The sequence below is a fragment of the Elephantulus edwardii genome, unplaced genomic scaffold, assembly GCF_000299155.1.
Source record: "Elephantulus edwardii isolate Elephantulus edwardi_28Jun2011 unplaced genomic scaffold, EleEdw1.0 scaffold00040, whole genome shotgun sequence".
Classification (NCBI taxonomy): Eukaryota; Metazoa; Chordata; class Mammalia; order Macroscelidea; family Macroscelididae; genus Elephantulus; species Elephantulus edwardii.
In genome coordinates this window covers 2,167,178-2,184,496 of record NW_006399790.1, presented here as the reverse complement: position 1 = coordinate 2,184,496, position 17,319 = coordinate 2,167,178, and the positions used below count along the sequence as shown (strand labels likewise).

General features: G+C 39.4%; 1 protein-coding gene across 1 annotated transcript in view; it reads left to right on the top strand.

The window, feature by feature from the left end:
- PCYT1B (phosphate cytidylyltransferase 1, choline, beta) overlaps positions 1-17,319 on the top strand; it is a 133,907-nt gene that overhangs the window by 53,786 nt on the left and 62,802 nt on the right. The window contains exon 3 of the mRNA XM_006885040.1: positions 10,473-10,589. Coding sequence (XP_006885102.1) covers positions 10,473-10,589 — 117 coding nt within the window. The remainder of the gene's footprint in view (positions 1-10,472; positions 10,590-17,319) is intronic.

Genomic DNA, 17,319 nt, shown 5'->3' with positions numbered 1-17,319 from the left:
AATGGTATCTCCATTTGCAACTTTTCCTTCATATCTCCCTCCACCCATCAAACTCTGTTATTCTAGTGATTTCTTCCCCTCCTCACCCTCTGCCCCCAGTCCCCCTCCCCTTCCCATTTTGTACTTACATATACATCTTACTAGTTATCCTTCTGTTTTTACAATAATGGTCTTAGCAGTATTTGTCCTTATGAGACTGAGTTAGTTTACTCCTCATAATGCTCTCTAGACTTGCCCATGTTATATGGTATTTTTTGCAAAATCATTATTCATTACTGCTGTATAGTATTTCATTGTGTGATTGTACTATGATTTCTCAATCCATTTCTTTGTTCTTGGACATTTGGGCTGTTATCCTTTTCTTGCTATTGTAAATAATGCTGCTATGAACATAGATGTGTAAGTCTGTATGTGTTTCGGTTTTATTTTCCTTGAGCTATAATGGGAATCTCAGAACATTTGATTGTGCTAATGTGAAATCTATACTTAGACCAAGAGGCGGTCGTCAGAACAGAGCAAGGAGAAACTACATGGTTCAAAATCAAGAAGGGGGTCCATCAGGGATGTATTCTGTCTTCCATACCTTTTCAAGTTGTAAGCAGAACAGATCATCCGAGACGCTGGGTTGTACAAGGAGGAATGTGGCATCAGGATTGGTGGAAGAATCGTCAACAACTTGCGTTATGCAGATGACACAACCCTCCTTGCTGAAACTGAGGAGGACCTGAAGCTCTTGCTGCAGAAGGTCAAGGATTGCAGCCTTCAATATGGATTGAAGCTCAACATCAAGAAAACAAAGATTTTCACCACTGGGCCAATTGGCAGCATCAGTATAGATGGTGAAGAGATTGAGATAGTTAACGGTTTTAGTTTACTTGGCTCCACAGTCAACACTCTTGGTGACAGCAGCCAGGAAATCAAGAGATGAGGGATCTCACAAGAGTACTGAAGAGCAACGACGTCAGGCAGGAGATTAAGGTGCGTCTGGTCCAAGCTATAGTCTTTGCAATCATGAGCTATGCATCAGAGAGTTGGACAGTGAATAGGGATGATAGAAAGAGAATTGATGCCTTTGAGCTGTGGTACTAGAGAAGAGTGTTGAATATACCATGGACTGCTAGGAGAACAAACAGGTTTGTCCTAGAGAGGGTGAAGGCAGAGTGCTCCTTGGAGTCAAGAATTCTGAAGCTTCGTCTCACATATTTTGGGCATGTTGCAAGGAGGGACTGGTCCTTCGAGAGGGACATCATGTTTGGGAGAGTGGAGGGATGGCACCGGAGAGGAAGACTTTGATGAGATGGATCGATTCTGTGATTGGAGTGGTGAGAATGAGTGTGTTTGAGACAGCGAGGTTGGCACAGGACAGAAGGACATTTAGGGCTCTGGTACATAGGGTCATTATGAGTTGCAAGCAACTTGATGGCACATAACAACAACAATAATCCTAGCAGTGGAATAGCTGGGTTTTATGGGATTTTTATGTTCAGCTTTTTGAAGATATGCCAAACTGCCTTCCACAATGGTTGTACCATTTTATAATCCTATCAACAATGCATGAGAGTTCCTATTTCTCCACATCTTCTCCAACATTTATTGCTTGCCATTCTGTTAAACTTTGCCACTGCTACGGGAGTGAAATTGTATCTCATTTCTTCTCTCTTATTGCTAGTGATTTTGATCATATATCAGTTGTTCATCTGAGTGACTTACTCTGTGAAGTCTTCCCATGTCATTTGTCTATTTTGTGATTGGGTTATTAGTCTTTTCTTGTGGAGGCTCTGTACGATTCTGTAAACTTTTGATACGAGACCTTTGTCTGAGATATGATTGCCAAATGTTTTTTCCCAGTCTGTAGGTTTTCCTTTTATCCTTTTACCAGAGTCTTAGTTTTTAGAAGGTCTTATTCATTGATTTTGTCTTCTGGTTGTGCATTTCCGGACCAGAAAGCAGTCCTTAGAACAGAGCAGAGAAACACTGCATGTTTCAAAATTGGGAAGGGAGTGCATCAAGAATGCATCCTGTCTCCCTACCTTTTCAATTTATATGCAGGCTGGGCTTTATGAGGAAGAATGGGGCATCAGAATTGGAGGAAGATTCATCAACAACCTATGTTGTGCAGTTGACATAACCTTGTCTGCTGAAACTGAGGAGGACCTGAAGCATTTGCTGCAAAAGGCCAAGGACTGAAGTCTTCAATATGTATTGAAGCTCAACATCAAGAAGACAAAGATTCTCACCACTGGGCCAATTGGCAGCACCATGATGGATGGAGAAGAGCTTGAGGTTGTTAACAATGACAGCTTGCTCAGCTCTTCAGTCACTACTTTTGGCACTGGCAGTCAGGGAATCAAAAAGCGAATTGCATTAGGTAAATCTGCTGCCAGGGACCTCTCCAGAGTACTGAGAAGCAACTATGTCAGTCTTGAGACTACAGTACGCCTGATCCAGTCCATGGTATTTCGCAATTACTTGCTATGTATGCATCAGAGAGCTGGAAAATGACTGAGGAGGAGAGAGGAAGAATCAATGCCTTTGAGTTGTGGTGCTAGAGAAGAGTCTTGAACATACCATGGACTGCCAAGAAAATAAATAGGTCTGTTTTGGAGAGGCTAAAACCAAGTTTCTCCTGTACCAGTCAGATCTGATTTGATGGTACACGCACACAAAATAATAAAATAAAATTTAAAAAAACCCCAACAAGTTTCTCCTTGGAGGCTAGGATTTTGAAGCTTCATCTCATATACTTTGGGCATGTGGCTAGGAGGGACCAATCCTTAGAGAAGGACATCATGCTCAGAAGGGTGGAGGGACAGCATAGGAGAGGAAAACCCTGGATAAGATGGATTGATGTTTAACTAGGGCAATGGGGATAGATGTATAGATGTATCAGAGTCAGTGAGACTGGCTCAAGACAGGCAGGCTTCAGAGCCATTGTTCATAGGATTGTTGTGAGATGCAGGTGATTTGACGGCACATAGCAACAACATTTATACCATAGATAAAGGCTTCTAAGTTTGGTCCCATTTTACTTCTTATGATCTTTATGGTTTGGGTCTTTAGCCCTAGATTGATTTTTTTTAGTTGATTTATGTATATAGTGTGGGATATGAATCCTGTATCAGTTTTCTGCAGGTAGCAGTCCAGTTTTGCCGTATGTTGAAGACGTGATTGTTTCCCTATTTGATAATTTTTGTTTTCTTGTTGAATACCAATTAACTGTAGGTAGATGGGTTAATTTCTGGGTTCTTGATTGTTTTTTATTGGTGTATGTATCTGTCCTTGTACCTTTACCATGTTGTTTTGGTTAATACAGCTGTATAGTAGGTATTGATTGAGGTTGGGAAGTGCTATGCCTCCCATTTAATTTTTTTTTTCAGAAGTGTTTTCCTTATCTTTCCTTTCCAAATGCACTTGCTAACTGCCTTTTCTATCTCTTTGAAAAATGAGTTTGGTATCTTGACTGGGGTTGTATTAAACATGTAGATTGCTTTTGTTAGGACTGTCATTTTCACTACGCTCAGCCTTCCTATTCATGAACAAGGAATACTTTTCCATTTCGTTAAGTCTCTTATTGTTTCTTATAGTAGTGATTTGCAATTATCCTTATAAAGGTCTTTTGTGTCTCTAGTTAGGTTTATTCCCAAGTATTTAATCTTGTGTCTGGCTATTGTAAATGGTATTGCATTCTTAGTTTCCTTTCCCATTTTTTTTAACTGTAGCAAAATCACACTGATTTGTATATATTAATCTTATATCCTGCCACTCTACTAAATTGGTCTACTAGGTATAACAGTATTTTGTTGAGTCTTTGGGGTTTTTTTTGTGTGTGTGTGTACACTATCATATAGTCTGTATTAGGAAAAGCTCTGTTGGCCTAGTGGATAGAAAGTGATGCTATCAAGCCAAAGGTGGGTGATTTTAATTGGCAGCCCTCAGACCCGGTTTTAATAGTTTTTTGTCACACATTCTTCTAAGTGGCATAGCACTGGTCTGTCCACTTGCTGTGATTGCTAAACACTGTGACACTCATGTGCCAAATGTGATAATGGTTACCCATGATGGACAGTGTTTGGTGGAGCTTCGCAATTAAGACAAGCTTGGAAGCAGGAGTGACATCCACTTCCAAAATGGCTTGCCTCTGGAAACTCTATGAACATAGAGAAACGATGAAAGTTATACACGTGTTTAGGTCTTCCATTCATAGGATTGCTATGACTTGGTGGCATTTAACAACAGCAACAACAGTGCTAAGACTGAGTGGTAAGTCTTTTGCTGTCTAGCTGTCAGTCAGGCCACTCAGAGCTCTTAGACCTAACCACATTCCTGGTCAAATAGTCCCTTTCACGAGTTCTCTTATCACATGATAACTTGTTTCTTCAAGGTTATCAAAGGAGAAACTGAGTTGTCTAATAGGATGGAATCTTACATAGTATTTTTTAATTATGCTATCTAATACCTAATATTTACAAATCTAGAGGTTCCTCTTCCATCTCTCAACTTATTTTTATTTTCTATTTTTTTCCAATCATTTATACACATTTTTCCTTAGAACATTGTATTTTCCATTTCATTCGATCCTTCATATATATTTTGTTTTATAACATTAATTACAATTGATTGAGGTAATTCATTCATGAAAATGTCTGATTAGCATCTTCATCTAACTATAAATTTTTGTTCTCCTCTCATTCCTTCCCTTCCCATCACTGGTAACCACTCTCTTGTTTTTCCGCACCCCCCCCCCAAAGTTTATGTATTGAAGAGAGGAGCAGGGTCCCTCTCTTTTTCTTTTTGTCCTGTAAAGTTTTCGATAAGTGGAAATTGCTGACGTGCTACAATTTTATTGCAAAATGAACTCCGCAAATATTTTTAAGATTTACTAAATGGTCTTTCTCCCAGTAATTATATCATCTTTCTTCAGTGTTTCCTGAATTCACTTATTTTGATCACCTCTAAATTAATAACAAAAAGTTCTGCAAAACCACCATCTGCTTTCTCCTGGGGTTTATATCTTAAACCCAATTTCTTTCAGTTGAATTCATATTGAATAAGAGCATTGAAACCAAGGATCTCTCATTAGACAGTTTGTTATTTCAAAGCATTTTCTGTTTACTGTGTCTTCTTTAAAATACAGTATAATCCTGTGCAGGCAGTTCTGTTTGTTCAAAATGGTCTATAATTGGAAATAATTGCAATTGCCTATCTGACATAAAGGCTCTTTTTTTAATAGAAATTTAATTTATTAGAAACAGTGTACCATCTGAATCTATTAAGGTAACATTCATTTTTATGTTCTAAATTAATGAGGTTATACTGCAGCAAGAAATAATCACAATTTTAAATGTAAGCCTTAAAGATCATTCAACAGAAACTTGTATTGATGTCTTAAAAAAATTTTTTTAATAAAATCAGTTTAAGACATGCGCATAGTTTGAGTGCTCTGATGGCATATTGCATAGGGAGTTGTGCAGCTAACCTACAGGTGGCTGGTTGAAATCCACTAGCTACTCTGTGGGAGAATGATGGGCATTCTCCTCTTGTTTGAGTGAAAGCCTCTGAAACCCAGCTCGAGGGTCAGCAATGAGCCAGTTCCGATTCAACAGCAATGAGATGTTGTTTTAAAGTAGCAGTAAGATGCTTTAAAACAGCAATACTTTTCCATACCTGTGCCCACCTTGTTTCCTGTAGGTGCCTTGGGACAATCAGCTTTCTGAAATGTTGTCATCTGTCATCTGTTGTATTATAAATATTGTGGTTTTCTCTGCCATGTGAATATTATACCTTTTAGACTCTCCTGTAATTTTGGAGGGAGCTCTGGTGGCATAGTCCATAGAGAGTTGTGCTGCTAACCCAAAGCACACAAACACATCTCAGGTGGTTCAAACCCACCAATGGCTCTTTGGAAGAAAGATGGGCAATCTCCTACTATGCCATTTACAGCCTCTGAAAACCTTTTGGAAGGTCAGCTATGAGTCAGTTCTGACTTGACAGCAAGGAGTGAGTGAGTAACTTTTAGGGTGTTTGGTAGAGGAAGTAGAAGTATATTCAGTTGTTGTTATGTGCCATGAAGTTGGCCATGTCTTGTAGCAACGTCATGAACAGAAGATCTGAACCCTATCCTATCCTGCACCATCATTACTACACTTGAGCCCATTGCTGCAGTCACTGTTTCAATTCATCTCATTGATGGTCTTTCTCTCTTTTGCTTACCCTCCATCCTTCCAAGCATAATGTTCTTCTCCAGGGACTGACCTCTCCTAGCAATAAGCCCAAAATATGTGAGATGGAGTTTCATCATCTTTCCCTCTAAGGAGCATTCTGGCTGTACCATCTCCAAGACATATTTTTAATTTTGACAGTCCATGGGCTGTTTAGTATGCTTCTTCAACACCACAACTCAAAGGCATTGATTCTTCTGTAATACTTGATCAATGTCCAGCTTTCAGAAGTATAGGAAACAAAGGAAAAGACCATGACCTGAATCAGACACAACTTAGTCCTCAAACTGACATTGCTACTCTTCAGTAACTTGGAGAGGTCCCTAAACTACCAACTTGCCCAAGATGGCATGTGTTATTTTATTTTTTTTTTTAATTTTGATCTTTTGTTCATAGGGTCACTATGACTTGTACTGGACTCAACAGCACCTAACAACAAAGCTATTGCCAAAGGTATTGATTGTGAATCCTAGAAAGATAAAGTCATTGACAACTTGAATCTTTTCTCCATCTTTCATGATGCTGCCTTTTGGCCTGGTGGGAGGATTTTTGTTTTTTTGATGTTGAGATGTAACCCATATTGAAAGCTGTAGTCTTTGACCTTCTGCAATAAGTGGCCTCAGTCCTCCTTACAAGTAAAGTTGTGTCATTTGCATACTACGTGAGCTTTTCTCTGGTTCTGATGCCACATTCAAGGTGTTCAGTTAGCCATGGTGTATGCCATTCTAGTCGGAGCTAGTAGTTGACTCTCTAGTGGGTTTTCAGAGGTAGAAAATTGCATGGGAGGAGATTGTCCATCCTTCTCCCATGGAGCAGCTGGTGGATTTAGGACTGTGTGCCTTTGGGATGGTAACAAAGCTTATCACTAGGTCATGAGAAGTCCCTGTGTTTTACTGTTAGCTTTCTAATTTCTTTCGAAAGACTAATTCAGTGCAGTGACCATATATGTCTCCTTTCTTCTTGGTCCAAAAACAAGTCTGTGTATTGTTTGGAACCATGAAGCAGAGGAGGTAGGGGTGCTTGAGACAGGAACGCCTTGATCTGAGAAAGCCTTCTTATGTTTGTACCCTATTCTTGAATGTTCACTTTCCCAGTTCTTTTTAGAGAAGTCAGAAAGATGTAACAGTTGGTAGAACACATAGAATTTTTCAGCAACCTTACCAGGCATCTTTCAGACTATCAGAATAAGGGGTACAGTAGAATTGTAGCCCTCTCCTAAGCGAAAAAGAGTAATTGTGTGAATTGCTTCATCTACCAGACTTTTACATAACAACAACAATTTCTGTCATATGTCATATTTTTAAGTTTGTTTAATTAAAATAATGTCTACACATTAAAATGGATTACATGACTTTTTTTTTTTTTAAATCTCCACTGCCACTGATTGCTTCCTCTGACTTGAATGACATAGGTCTCTGGCCTGATTGAATAGCACTGCAGTTTCTAGTGTGGCCTTGGAGACGTGTGTTCCTCTTCCTCACCGAGTGACACTGCACAGAGTACCATATGTTACTGTGAAAGTATCTGCTGGACCCTTGTCATTCTTGAACTCTGTAGGAAATACTAACCCCGAACACCATTTCCACATGAAACTTTGCATCCTGAGTTGCCTCCTTTTGGACTTGTGCCTTCTATCTCTATGATACCCAAGACTTTCTATCTTTGTGCAATGGTAAATGTTGGTAAATGTCAAATGACAAACACTCTGGGGAGATAGAAGCCCCAATTTGTAGGCTTTGACAGTTTTTATGTTGTGAACGTTTCTACCATGTCTAATTTCAAGCTAACCTATGTGACTCAGCATTGGAAGAGACAACAGCAGCAAGTGATTTTCTCCTAAATCCTGCCTTTCCAAGAACTTGCTCAAGGAAACCTTGTTTTCCAATTTTGCATTGCATTGCTCTTTTAAATAGATGGGCACATAAGGAGGAAATTACTGTTATGAGCCGACCCTCCAGTGGGTTTTCAGAGGCAGTTAATCACACGGGAGGAGCCTGCCTATCCTTCTCCCGTGGAGTGGCTGTTGGCCTGGAAGCCTCTAGGACACGAGAGCTCCCTAAAAGATAAAGTTAGACAGTCACTATTCAAAATCAACTGAGTTTTTTGACAACATGGTTCTGTATAGACTGACAATCCCTATGTGCAGGACGAAGTCCCTGGTAGTGGAAGATGAGAAGATGGAGATGCAGGTAGCCGACAAGACAAGGAACTGTAGCCATCCTCCATCTTGAAGCAGGACCTTGATGATGCCCAAGTGAACATGGCCTGGATGATCTAGACCATGGGGTCCATTAGGCAGGAAACGACTGATGGAGTCAAATAATCAACAGTAGTAGCCTCTGATACAGGCCATGGTCTTTGCAATCACTTGTTATGCATCAGAGAGTTGAACAATGACTAGGGAGGATAGAAGGAGAGTTGATGCCTTTGAGCTGTGGTGCTGGAGAAGAGTATTGAGGGTACCATAGACTAAGAAAACAAACAGATTCATCCTCGAGAGGGTTAAACCGGGCTGCTCCTTGGAGGCAAGTATTCTGAGGCTTCGTCTGACATACTTTGGTCATGTTGTAAGGAGAGACCAGTCCTTGGAGAAGGACATCATGCTTGGGAGGGCAGGTGCAGGAGGGGAAGACCCTCTAGGAGGTGGATTGATTCGGTGTCTGGGGTAATCGGGATGAGTGTGTCGGAGACAATGAGATTGGCACCGGACAGAACAGAGTTTAGGGCTGTTGTACATAGGGTCTCTATGAGTTGCAAATGACTCAACGGCACATAACAACAACAGCAGCAGCAGCAGCTAATCATACATTAACAGTGATTTCTCATGTAATTGTTTGGAAAAAATGTCTTATTTCTGAAATAGCAAAACTGTGAAGGTTTGTAGCCCAGGAAACCCCACGGAGGGTCCAGGATTCAGTGCAGACTCAGAGGTTGTGGGTTTGGGTTGATGAACATACTGAAGCATATAGTCGTTTTGATCTGAATGTATATTAAAAGAAATAAAAGGGCATTATTTGAGACAGATAAATAATTTTTTAGTATTTCTCTGTGGGAGAAGGATGAGCAATTTCCTCCTGTGTGATTAAAACTGCCTCTAAAACCCCGTGAAAGGGTCAGCTTTTATGGGTCGGTTCTGACTCAGTGTACACAACAACTTATATTTTATAAATAATTTTAGAGTACTTATATTTGTAAATAATTTTAGTACTTCTAGTTTCTGTTTATAAATTGAGTACTTATAAATTCTGTTTATAAATTGTAGTACTTCTATTTTATCTTCATAAATAATTTTAGAGTACTTATATTTTAACAAGATTACAAAGGGAAGTTAAACTTAAGTTAGAAGATTTGCTCCTTTCACACAATTTTTATGGAAAAGTTATCTAATCTTTCTGGAGTTTTTATTTGTAATAAATAGACTATTTAAGTAGTGAAATTCAACTATTCACAGATTGTAAAGCTGGAATAGAAACTTATGGCAAAATTCTGATACAAGGCATCTTAGATAAGTGAGAAGTCTTGTTGGAAATGAGTCAATAATTTAAAAAAATGGATGTCTATGAATTTTAGAAGTAATTGTGTTTAAATTATAATTGTTATTGATATTTTGCTACTTTTTGTACAGCAATACAAAAATAGATTTTTTTTAATAAGCCTTTATGTGAACTGTGTTTTTTCAGTGTATTTATGTTACATATTTCCTATTCTCTGAGTTGGAAAGACTCTATAAGCTGAAACCAGGTGGCCAGTGAATAATGTATGAAGAATATACTACAAAACATGGCCGGACTCACAACAGCCAAGTTATGCACTCATGTTATTGATTAATTGTAAAAAGAGTCATTTACTAAACTAATATTTTGTGCCATGCACTGTGATGAGGAAAAAAAAATCAACTTCATGCACTAATATGAAACTGATGGTCTGAGGAGATTGTGTCCTCTCCAGGTAAACTTCTCCTCCTTCCTTTTTAAAATACAAAGAAATGCTTCAAATGGAAGCATTACAGAATTACAAAGAGTAACAAGGGGTTTTCCCCTCCATAAGACGTCTCCCTCAGACTATATATTACCATATTACCGCTTTGCCTTTTGCTTCTCAATAGAGGTAACGATTATTAAAATTTGTTTTGCGGGGGTGGAGAGGCAGATCAGGGTGGGTAAACGTTCTTACAGGGCTGCACTGATGTTAGAATCAGATGACCGGGATTACTTATTTGACTGTTTTGTTGAGCATGTTTTCTTTCTTCCACAGTTGACAGGCCTGTCAGGGTGTACGCAGATGGAATATTTGACCTGTTCCACTCAGGCCATGCAAGGGCACTTATGCAAGCAAAAACACTGTTCCCTAACAGCTACTTGTTAGTTGGAGGTAAGCTGTGCATTTTCTTCTTTTCCGGAAAACTCCTTTATAATCTTATCACTTCATGCTGTTAATGGTTCCAAGTTAGCCCATACTGGCTCACTTGTTCACCATCAGACCTTTACGATGATGTTTTATAAATCCAAAGGTAAATTACCTCATGGAATTGCACACTACTCATGGTGACTGTAACAGTGGACTTAGGTAGAATAGAGGTGATGAGGATGGGGCAGGGTTCAAATGTGTTGATCATAGGCTTAACTCTTTTTTTTATTGATTTTAATGAAAATTTACAGAGACTTAGGGTTTCCATTCATTCACTGTTGCACTTTTCTTCCTACCCCCTCAATTCACTCTTCTCCTTGAAAAGTAAAAAACTCTTTCATTGTTATGCAATCCCTCCCCCCAAGTCTACTCCACTGTGCAGCCTTAATTCTGGACTCCTGTCATGGCAGTAATACCCAATCATATATCCCTTTTAAACAATTCTATCCCTCATCTGTTTCAATGCAGTATACATCATTCCTCCTCTCCTTCTGTCTTCCCTCAACCCTGATGTCAGTCCTGTTTTACAACCGTGGGCCTATGTAATATTTGTCCTTTTGTGACTGAGATATTTCACTCAGCATAGTGTCCTCCAGGATCACCCATTTTGCATAATATTTCATGAGTTCCTTGTTTTTCAATGCTGCATTGTATTCCATTGTGTGAATATACCACAGCTTCTTTATCCATTCGTTTGTTGATAGGCATTTCGGTTGTTTCCAGCTCTTAGCTATGAGAACAAAGCTGCAATAAACATGGGTGTGCATTTGGGTCAACTATTTTCTATTAGTGCCTTTCTTCTTAGGCTTGGTTTATGATCCAACTTAATGTTCATAAATTTTTTAAGAAGGTTATAAAAGGAATGTTGCTGTGATTGCAGATCTTGGTATGAGCCTTTAGTGTGTAGGCTTTGGTCATTTTGGTAGCTCAAGTTTAGAGGTGGCTAGGTGGAGATTGCAACTGACAGGAATGTCTGGCATGGGCCTTGCTAGTCTCTCAAGAGTAGGATCAGAGGGCATGTTCAGCTTTCTACCTTCTCATCAGTGGATGAAGGCGGTAAATGAATGCCAGCTGCTCCCCAGTCCAGTATGCCACAATTACTTCACTAATTCAGACTGTTTCCTCCAGCTCAGATGTTTTCTGGGTTCCTACTATGTGCCAGGTCCTGGGACAGCAGACTACATATACAATTTATATTCCATAGAGGAGGCAGGCAATGCCAAATACACTTGTAAATTCTTAGTAGTTGTCTTATGTTGAAATATAAAATGGGGTAAGAGGAAGAAGTGACTAAGTGGATGAAGCAGAGATGTTTTAGATGTTTATATTTTCCTCGGGGGAGGAAGCCATTCTGATGAGGTGACATTTGTGCAGAGATGTAAATGAAGAGAGGACACACAAAAGTCAGAGCATGCACCCTTCCTTAGACAGTGGGCAGTCAAAACAACAATATGGGGACAAGCAAAGAAGACACAGTGGTTCCAGTGGTATTTTCTTTTAATTACCAAATTATGTGTTTTTGAGTAGATTTTCTATAAAAGAAGCAGCTCTGTGGACATAGGATGTAACATGTTGGACTGCTAATCAAAAATGTCAGAAGTTCAGATCCACCAGCTGCGAAAAGTAAGACATATGTGCAGTGTTCTCTTGTAAAGATTTATAGCTTCAGAAACCCAATAGAGGCTTGTTATGAGTTGGAATCAACTTGATGACAATGTTTCCCCCCCAACCCCCATAAAAGCACAGATGCTGAAAAATACTCAGAGCAATTAATATGGATAGGAGTTTGAAGCCAGGAATTAAAGAAGAGAAGGAGAAAAACTTGAGAAAGAAATATCTTTGCAACCATGCTTAAGAGGACCACATTCCCTAACTCTCAAATGCTAGAAACAATGCTGGTCCATCCAAAGGCAGGAATTAACTTTGAGTTGGTTTTGTTTTCCCCCAAAAAGAAATTCTATGATGATTGCTATAAAAATAATTTTTAATCATCTATCAAGTAACAATTTAAGATCCTGCTTCACATTTGTTGGAAGCCGTGGGCTGGAAACTATTTAACCCACAAAAAGATTTGTTACCATCACAGTCATTTACTTTTTTTGTTTGGTTTTTGGTCAAGTGTAACAGAAAAGGCTTTACAAAGATTTATTAGATAACTTTTCAAGCTTGGACTTGAACTTACCCCTGTGGCTCAGCTTTCAAGCCAAAGAATAGACAGGCCTATGTAAGGTGGACAATAATGGAAGTATGAGCATTCTAGAATAATCAATCATATGACATCAAAAGGGCAGCATTTACCCAGGGATAAAGCTCTCAAAGCCGGAATAAGGAGGAAAATAGGATTCGCAAAAGTGGGAAACACAGGGAGAAAGCAAGAAGAGTGCTGTTACATTATGGGGATGGCAGTCAGTGTCACCAAATAGGATATGCATGAATTGTTGAATGGAAGGCCTATTTGATCTGTAAACTTCCACTCAAATCATAATGAAAAGCTAAACTAAATAAAAGCATAAATATAAAAAAGAAAGCCAGTCTTACTAGCTGACTTCGAATTATAACTATCACGTTTATACTTGAAAATAACTGATTTAAAGAGAGATACTTAAAAAGGGTTGGGCAATGGAAATATTGGTAATTTTATTACACCATTACTAATACAGTAAGATTTTTTAAAAGTGCTTTAATCATGTGCTTTAACCATTTTTGAAAAAGCTGTGGGGTTGCAATTTCAGCTTATTAAATTTACAGAAAATGCTATCTAACCTAATTGGCAAAACCAGTTATTGTTAAACCCATTAGGAACCTAGAAAAAGTATGACTTCACTTTCCAATTGAAATAATTATATTAATGTATTTCAAGAAATTTTATCAAAGCCCCTGAGAAATACATTATAGAATGCATTATATTAATCAAGAGAAAAATATGTAGACATTAACATGATAAGTTATAAAACAATAAACATTGTTTCATTTATGTTATACAATATATTTATAGATATTGTATAATATATCTATATTATACAGTATAATATATAAAACTGTGATATATTTTGACAGAGAAGAGTATAATAAAAAGGCATGCTATACCATCTCTAGGGAGCTCCGGTTGCATGGTGGTAAGAAACTGCACAGCAATTCTAAAGACACATGGTTCAAATCCACCAGCTGCTCTGCGGGAGGAAGATGGCAATCTCCTCCGGTACTGCCTCTGAAAATTTGCTTTGAGGGTCAGCTATGGGTGGGTTCTGACTCAATAGCACATTCCTTCTCTAAATATTGGATTGTGTGTACCAAATGCTAGTGTTTGATCTTTGGGCAAAATTAAATGAATTCAAGTATAAAAATCAGAGATACCAATTTCCTTAACTACATATCACAGATTTTTCCTGTCTCTGTGATGATAGAAAAGGGCATAGACTGTTAAATAAGTAATCATCAACTAGTCAGTATGTAAGTTTAATTTTGTTAGGAGGAAGTAGAATTTTAGAAGGTGAAATGGGATGAGGACTGTCGGTAAATGGAATCAATATTTTTATGATGCGAGTTTGAAAAGTAAGGTTTAGTATTTCTTTTTCTAAACAATGCATATGAATCCTGAGAGGGAGGAAGCATGGAAATCTTTTATCCATATTTTTTTTTAGTGTATCTTGAAAATGCTTGTTACATAAAAGTATTCTTGTTACATTTTTAACTTTATACCATTATTCACTTTCATACAATCATTCATAGACATTGTTTCATTCATATACATGTTTAAGAAGCAGCTGTACCAACCTATACAAGATTGGGCTTTTTGAAGTGAACAGCTGGGGGGAAAATGCTTACACTTTACAAGAGGAAAGAAAGCCTTTTTTTAGGATTTAATGTGAGTGTTGAAAATAGTAAAAAAAATGCTTACTCTTAACAACATAAAAACCTCCATTTTTAACATTCTTTATTTCTTCCCAGTTGTTGCTTTTGCTTTGAATCCTTCGGCCTTATCCCTTGAAGTCCATGTATTTTCTGATCTTAACTGGGAGAAAGAAGAGCCAAAGTTGTTAAAGAGTCTGCGATATTCTCAACCATGTTTAATTTCTGTCACCAGGCTTCACCCAGAACAGAAAAGTGTGTAAAATAAGCTTTTCTCAGTTCATGGTTGAGTTTGGTGTCTTAATATAGTTAACTAAATGAGGTTGACATCTTGTTTGGTTTGACCTCAAGACTTAACTTGTGGCCCCTTACAATACAACGTGGTGCCTTTCTTTTGTAAACTGGAGTGAGTTGGGACACAGAGCCTTTCCCAGGCCCATTCATTTTAGGAAAGGGTTGTTGTTGTTATGTGCCATCTACCTACAGTGTACAGCAGCTCTGAACCCTGCCCTATCCTGAGCCAGTATCACTAGTTCTGACATACCAACCCACGTTGCTCCAGTTACTGTATCACTCCATCTCATCTCATCTAATCTCATCTCATCTCATCTGGGGTCTTCCTCTCCTGTGCTTCCCTCAACCCTTCTCAGCATGATATCCTTCTCAAAGGTCTGGTCTCTCCTGGCCACATGCCTAAAGTATGTGAGACAGAGCTTCAAAATCTTAGCCTCCAAGGAGAAACTTGATTTCACCCTCTCCAAGATAGACCTATTTGCTTTCTTGGCAGTCCATGGCATGCTCGACTCTTCTCCAGCACCACAACTCAAAAGGAGTCTATTCTTCTGTCATCCTTACTCATTGTCCTCTGATGCATAGCAAGTGATTGTGAAGACCATGGACTGGAGTAGACGTACCTTAGTCTCTAGGCTGACAGCATTGTTTTTCAGTATTCTGGAGAGGTTCCTGACAGCAGATTTTTCCAATGCAAATCGTCTTTTGATTTCCTGACTGCTGGTGCCAAGAGTGTCGATTGTGGAGCCGAGCAAGCTGTCACTGTTAACAACCTCAATCTCTTCTCCATCTATCATGATTCTGCCAGTTGGCCCAGTGGTGAGAATCTTTGTCTTCTTGATGATGAGCTTCAATCTATAATGAAGATTACTGTCCTTGACCTTCTGCAACAAGTACTTCAGGTCCTCTCCAGTTCCAGCAAGCAAGGTTGTGTCATCTGCATAATGAAGATTGTTGATGAGTCTTGCTCCAATCCTGATACCCCCTTCCTCCTCATAAATCCCTGCTTCCCCAATGATCTGTTCTGCATATAGATGGAAAAAGTATGGAGACAGTACACATCCCTGACACACTCCTTTCCTGATTTTTGAACCATGCAGTATTTGCCTGCTCTGTTTTGAGGACTGCTTCGTGGTAGGGCTTCTAGGCTTGAGCCCATCCCTGTTTATGTGCAGTACTCATCTTGTGAGCCTACATCCCAGGAAGGTAACACAGCCCCATGCCTGTTGTAGGTGAGGCTCCCAGCATCCGCCCAGGTGGGTGGCCCAGGGGTACCATGTCCTCATCCCTTTGGAGGTTGTGCCATGGCCCCTGCTGTTGCAGATGCCACAGAGCCTCTGCCTCTTTCCTCTTTAGAGGACTCTTCTCTGTACCTCGCCTTACAGAATCCTTCCCAGGGAACTCTGGCTTCAAGAAAACAAGCTGAGAAGTCTGGCACATTGCCAGCAACTTGAGCTTGCCAGCTTCTGTAAGGGAGAGTTTATGCCCAGAGGTCTGGACACCTGCTTAGAGCAGGGACAAGGAAAAGACAGAAGAAACCAAAAAGATTTCCACAAATGCTCCTGTATCACTTCTACTGACATTACAGAGGGAAACTCTGATGACCTAGCGGGTAAGGAATTGCGCTGCCAACTCAAAGAAAAGCGGTTTGAGTCCACCAGCTGTTCTGCAGGACGAAGACGGACATTCTCCTCCCATGCATTTAATTTAGTGCCTCTGAAAACTTCCTGGAAGGTCAACTATGAGTTGGTTCTGACTGAACGGCACATAACAGCATTATTGAAGGGAGTTCTAGTGGCTTAGTCTATAGTGAGTTATACTGATGACCCTAAAGGCTGTGAGTCTCCAGTGGTGAGACTCACCAGTGCTGCAGGAGAAAGATGGGCAGTTGAGTTTAACAGCCTCAAGAAACCCTATGGATGATTGCTCTGAACCAGAACATACTCGATGATAGTGACTTTGAGGTTTATTAAAACATTATTTGACATTACTCTGTACTCATCAGGATTATGAAATTGAATTCTCAAAACTTCACCATGATTTAAAGGTTGACATAATTAAGGCTTCAAGAGTTTGAGTAACTTCCCCAAGGAGGAAGCATTAGCACTGGAATTAGAAATCACATCCACTGGGCTCCAAAGTTCACCCCCTGTGTTTTCTGTTTCTCAGCTGCAGGTACTGGTAATGCTTGATTATAAGCACAGTAAGTGGCCAGGCTGGGTTAGCTGTGGTGTGGCCTCGGCCTCCCAGATAATGAAATGAATTTCTCCATTGAGCACCGCTAAGAGTTCTCCGTCTGCTTGTCAGAGTGCATTTGCCAAGACTCAAGAACAACAGTGCTGTTTGGGCATAATGAATGTTTAGACAATAACTGGTCAGTGTGTTCAGCTGCTTCTTGAGGTCACTCCTAGGACATGAAAATAGGACCCTGGATCGGCGTAAACAGGATGTTTGTTTTCTTGTGTTCTGTTAGGAAGCTATTATCGCAGTCATCTAGAAGTGATAGTAAATTGCCCAGGTGCGTGTTCCAAAAAGGAGGCAGCTATGGACCAGA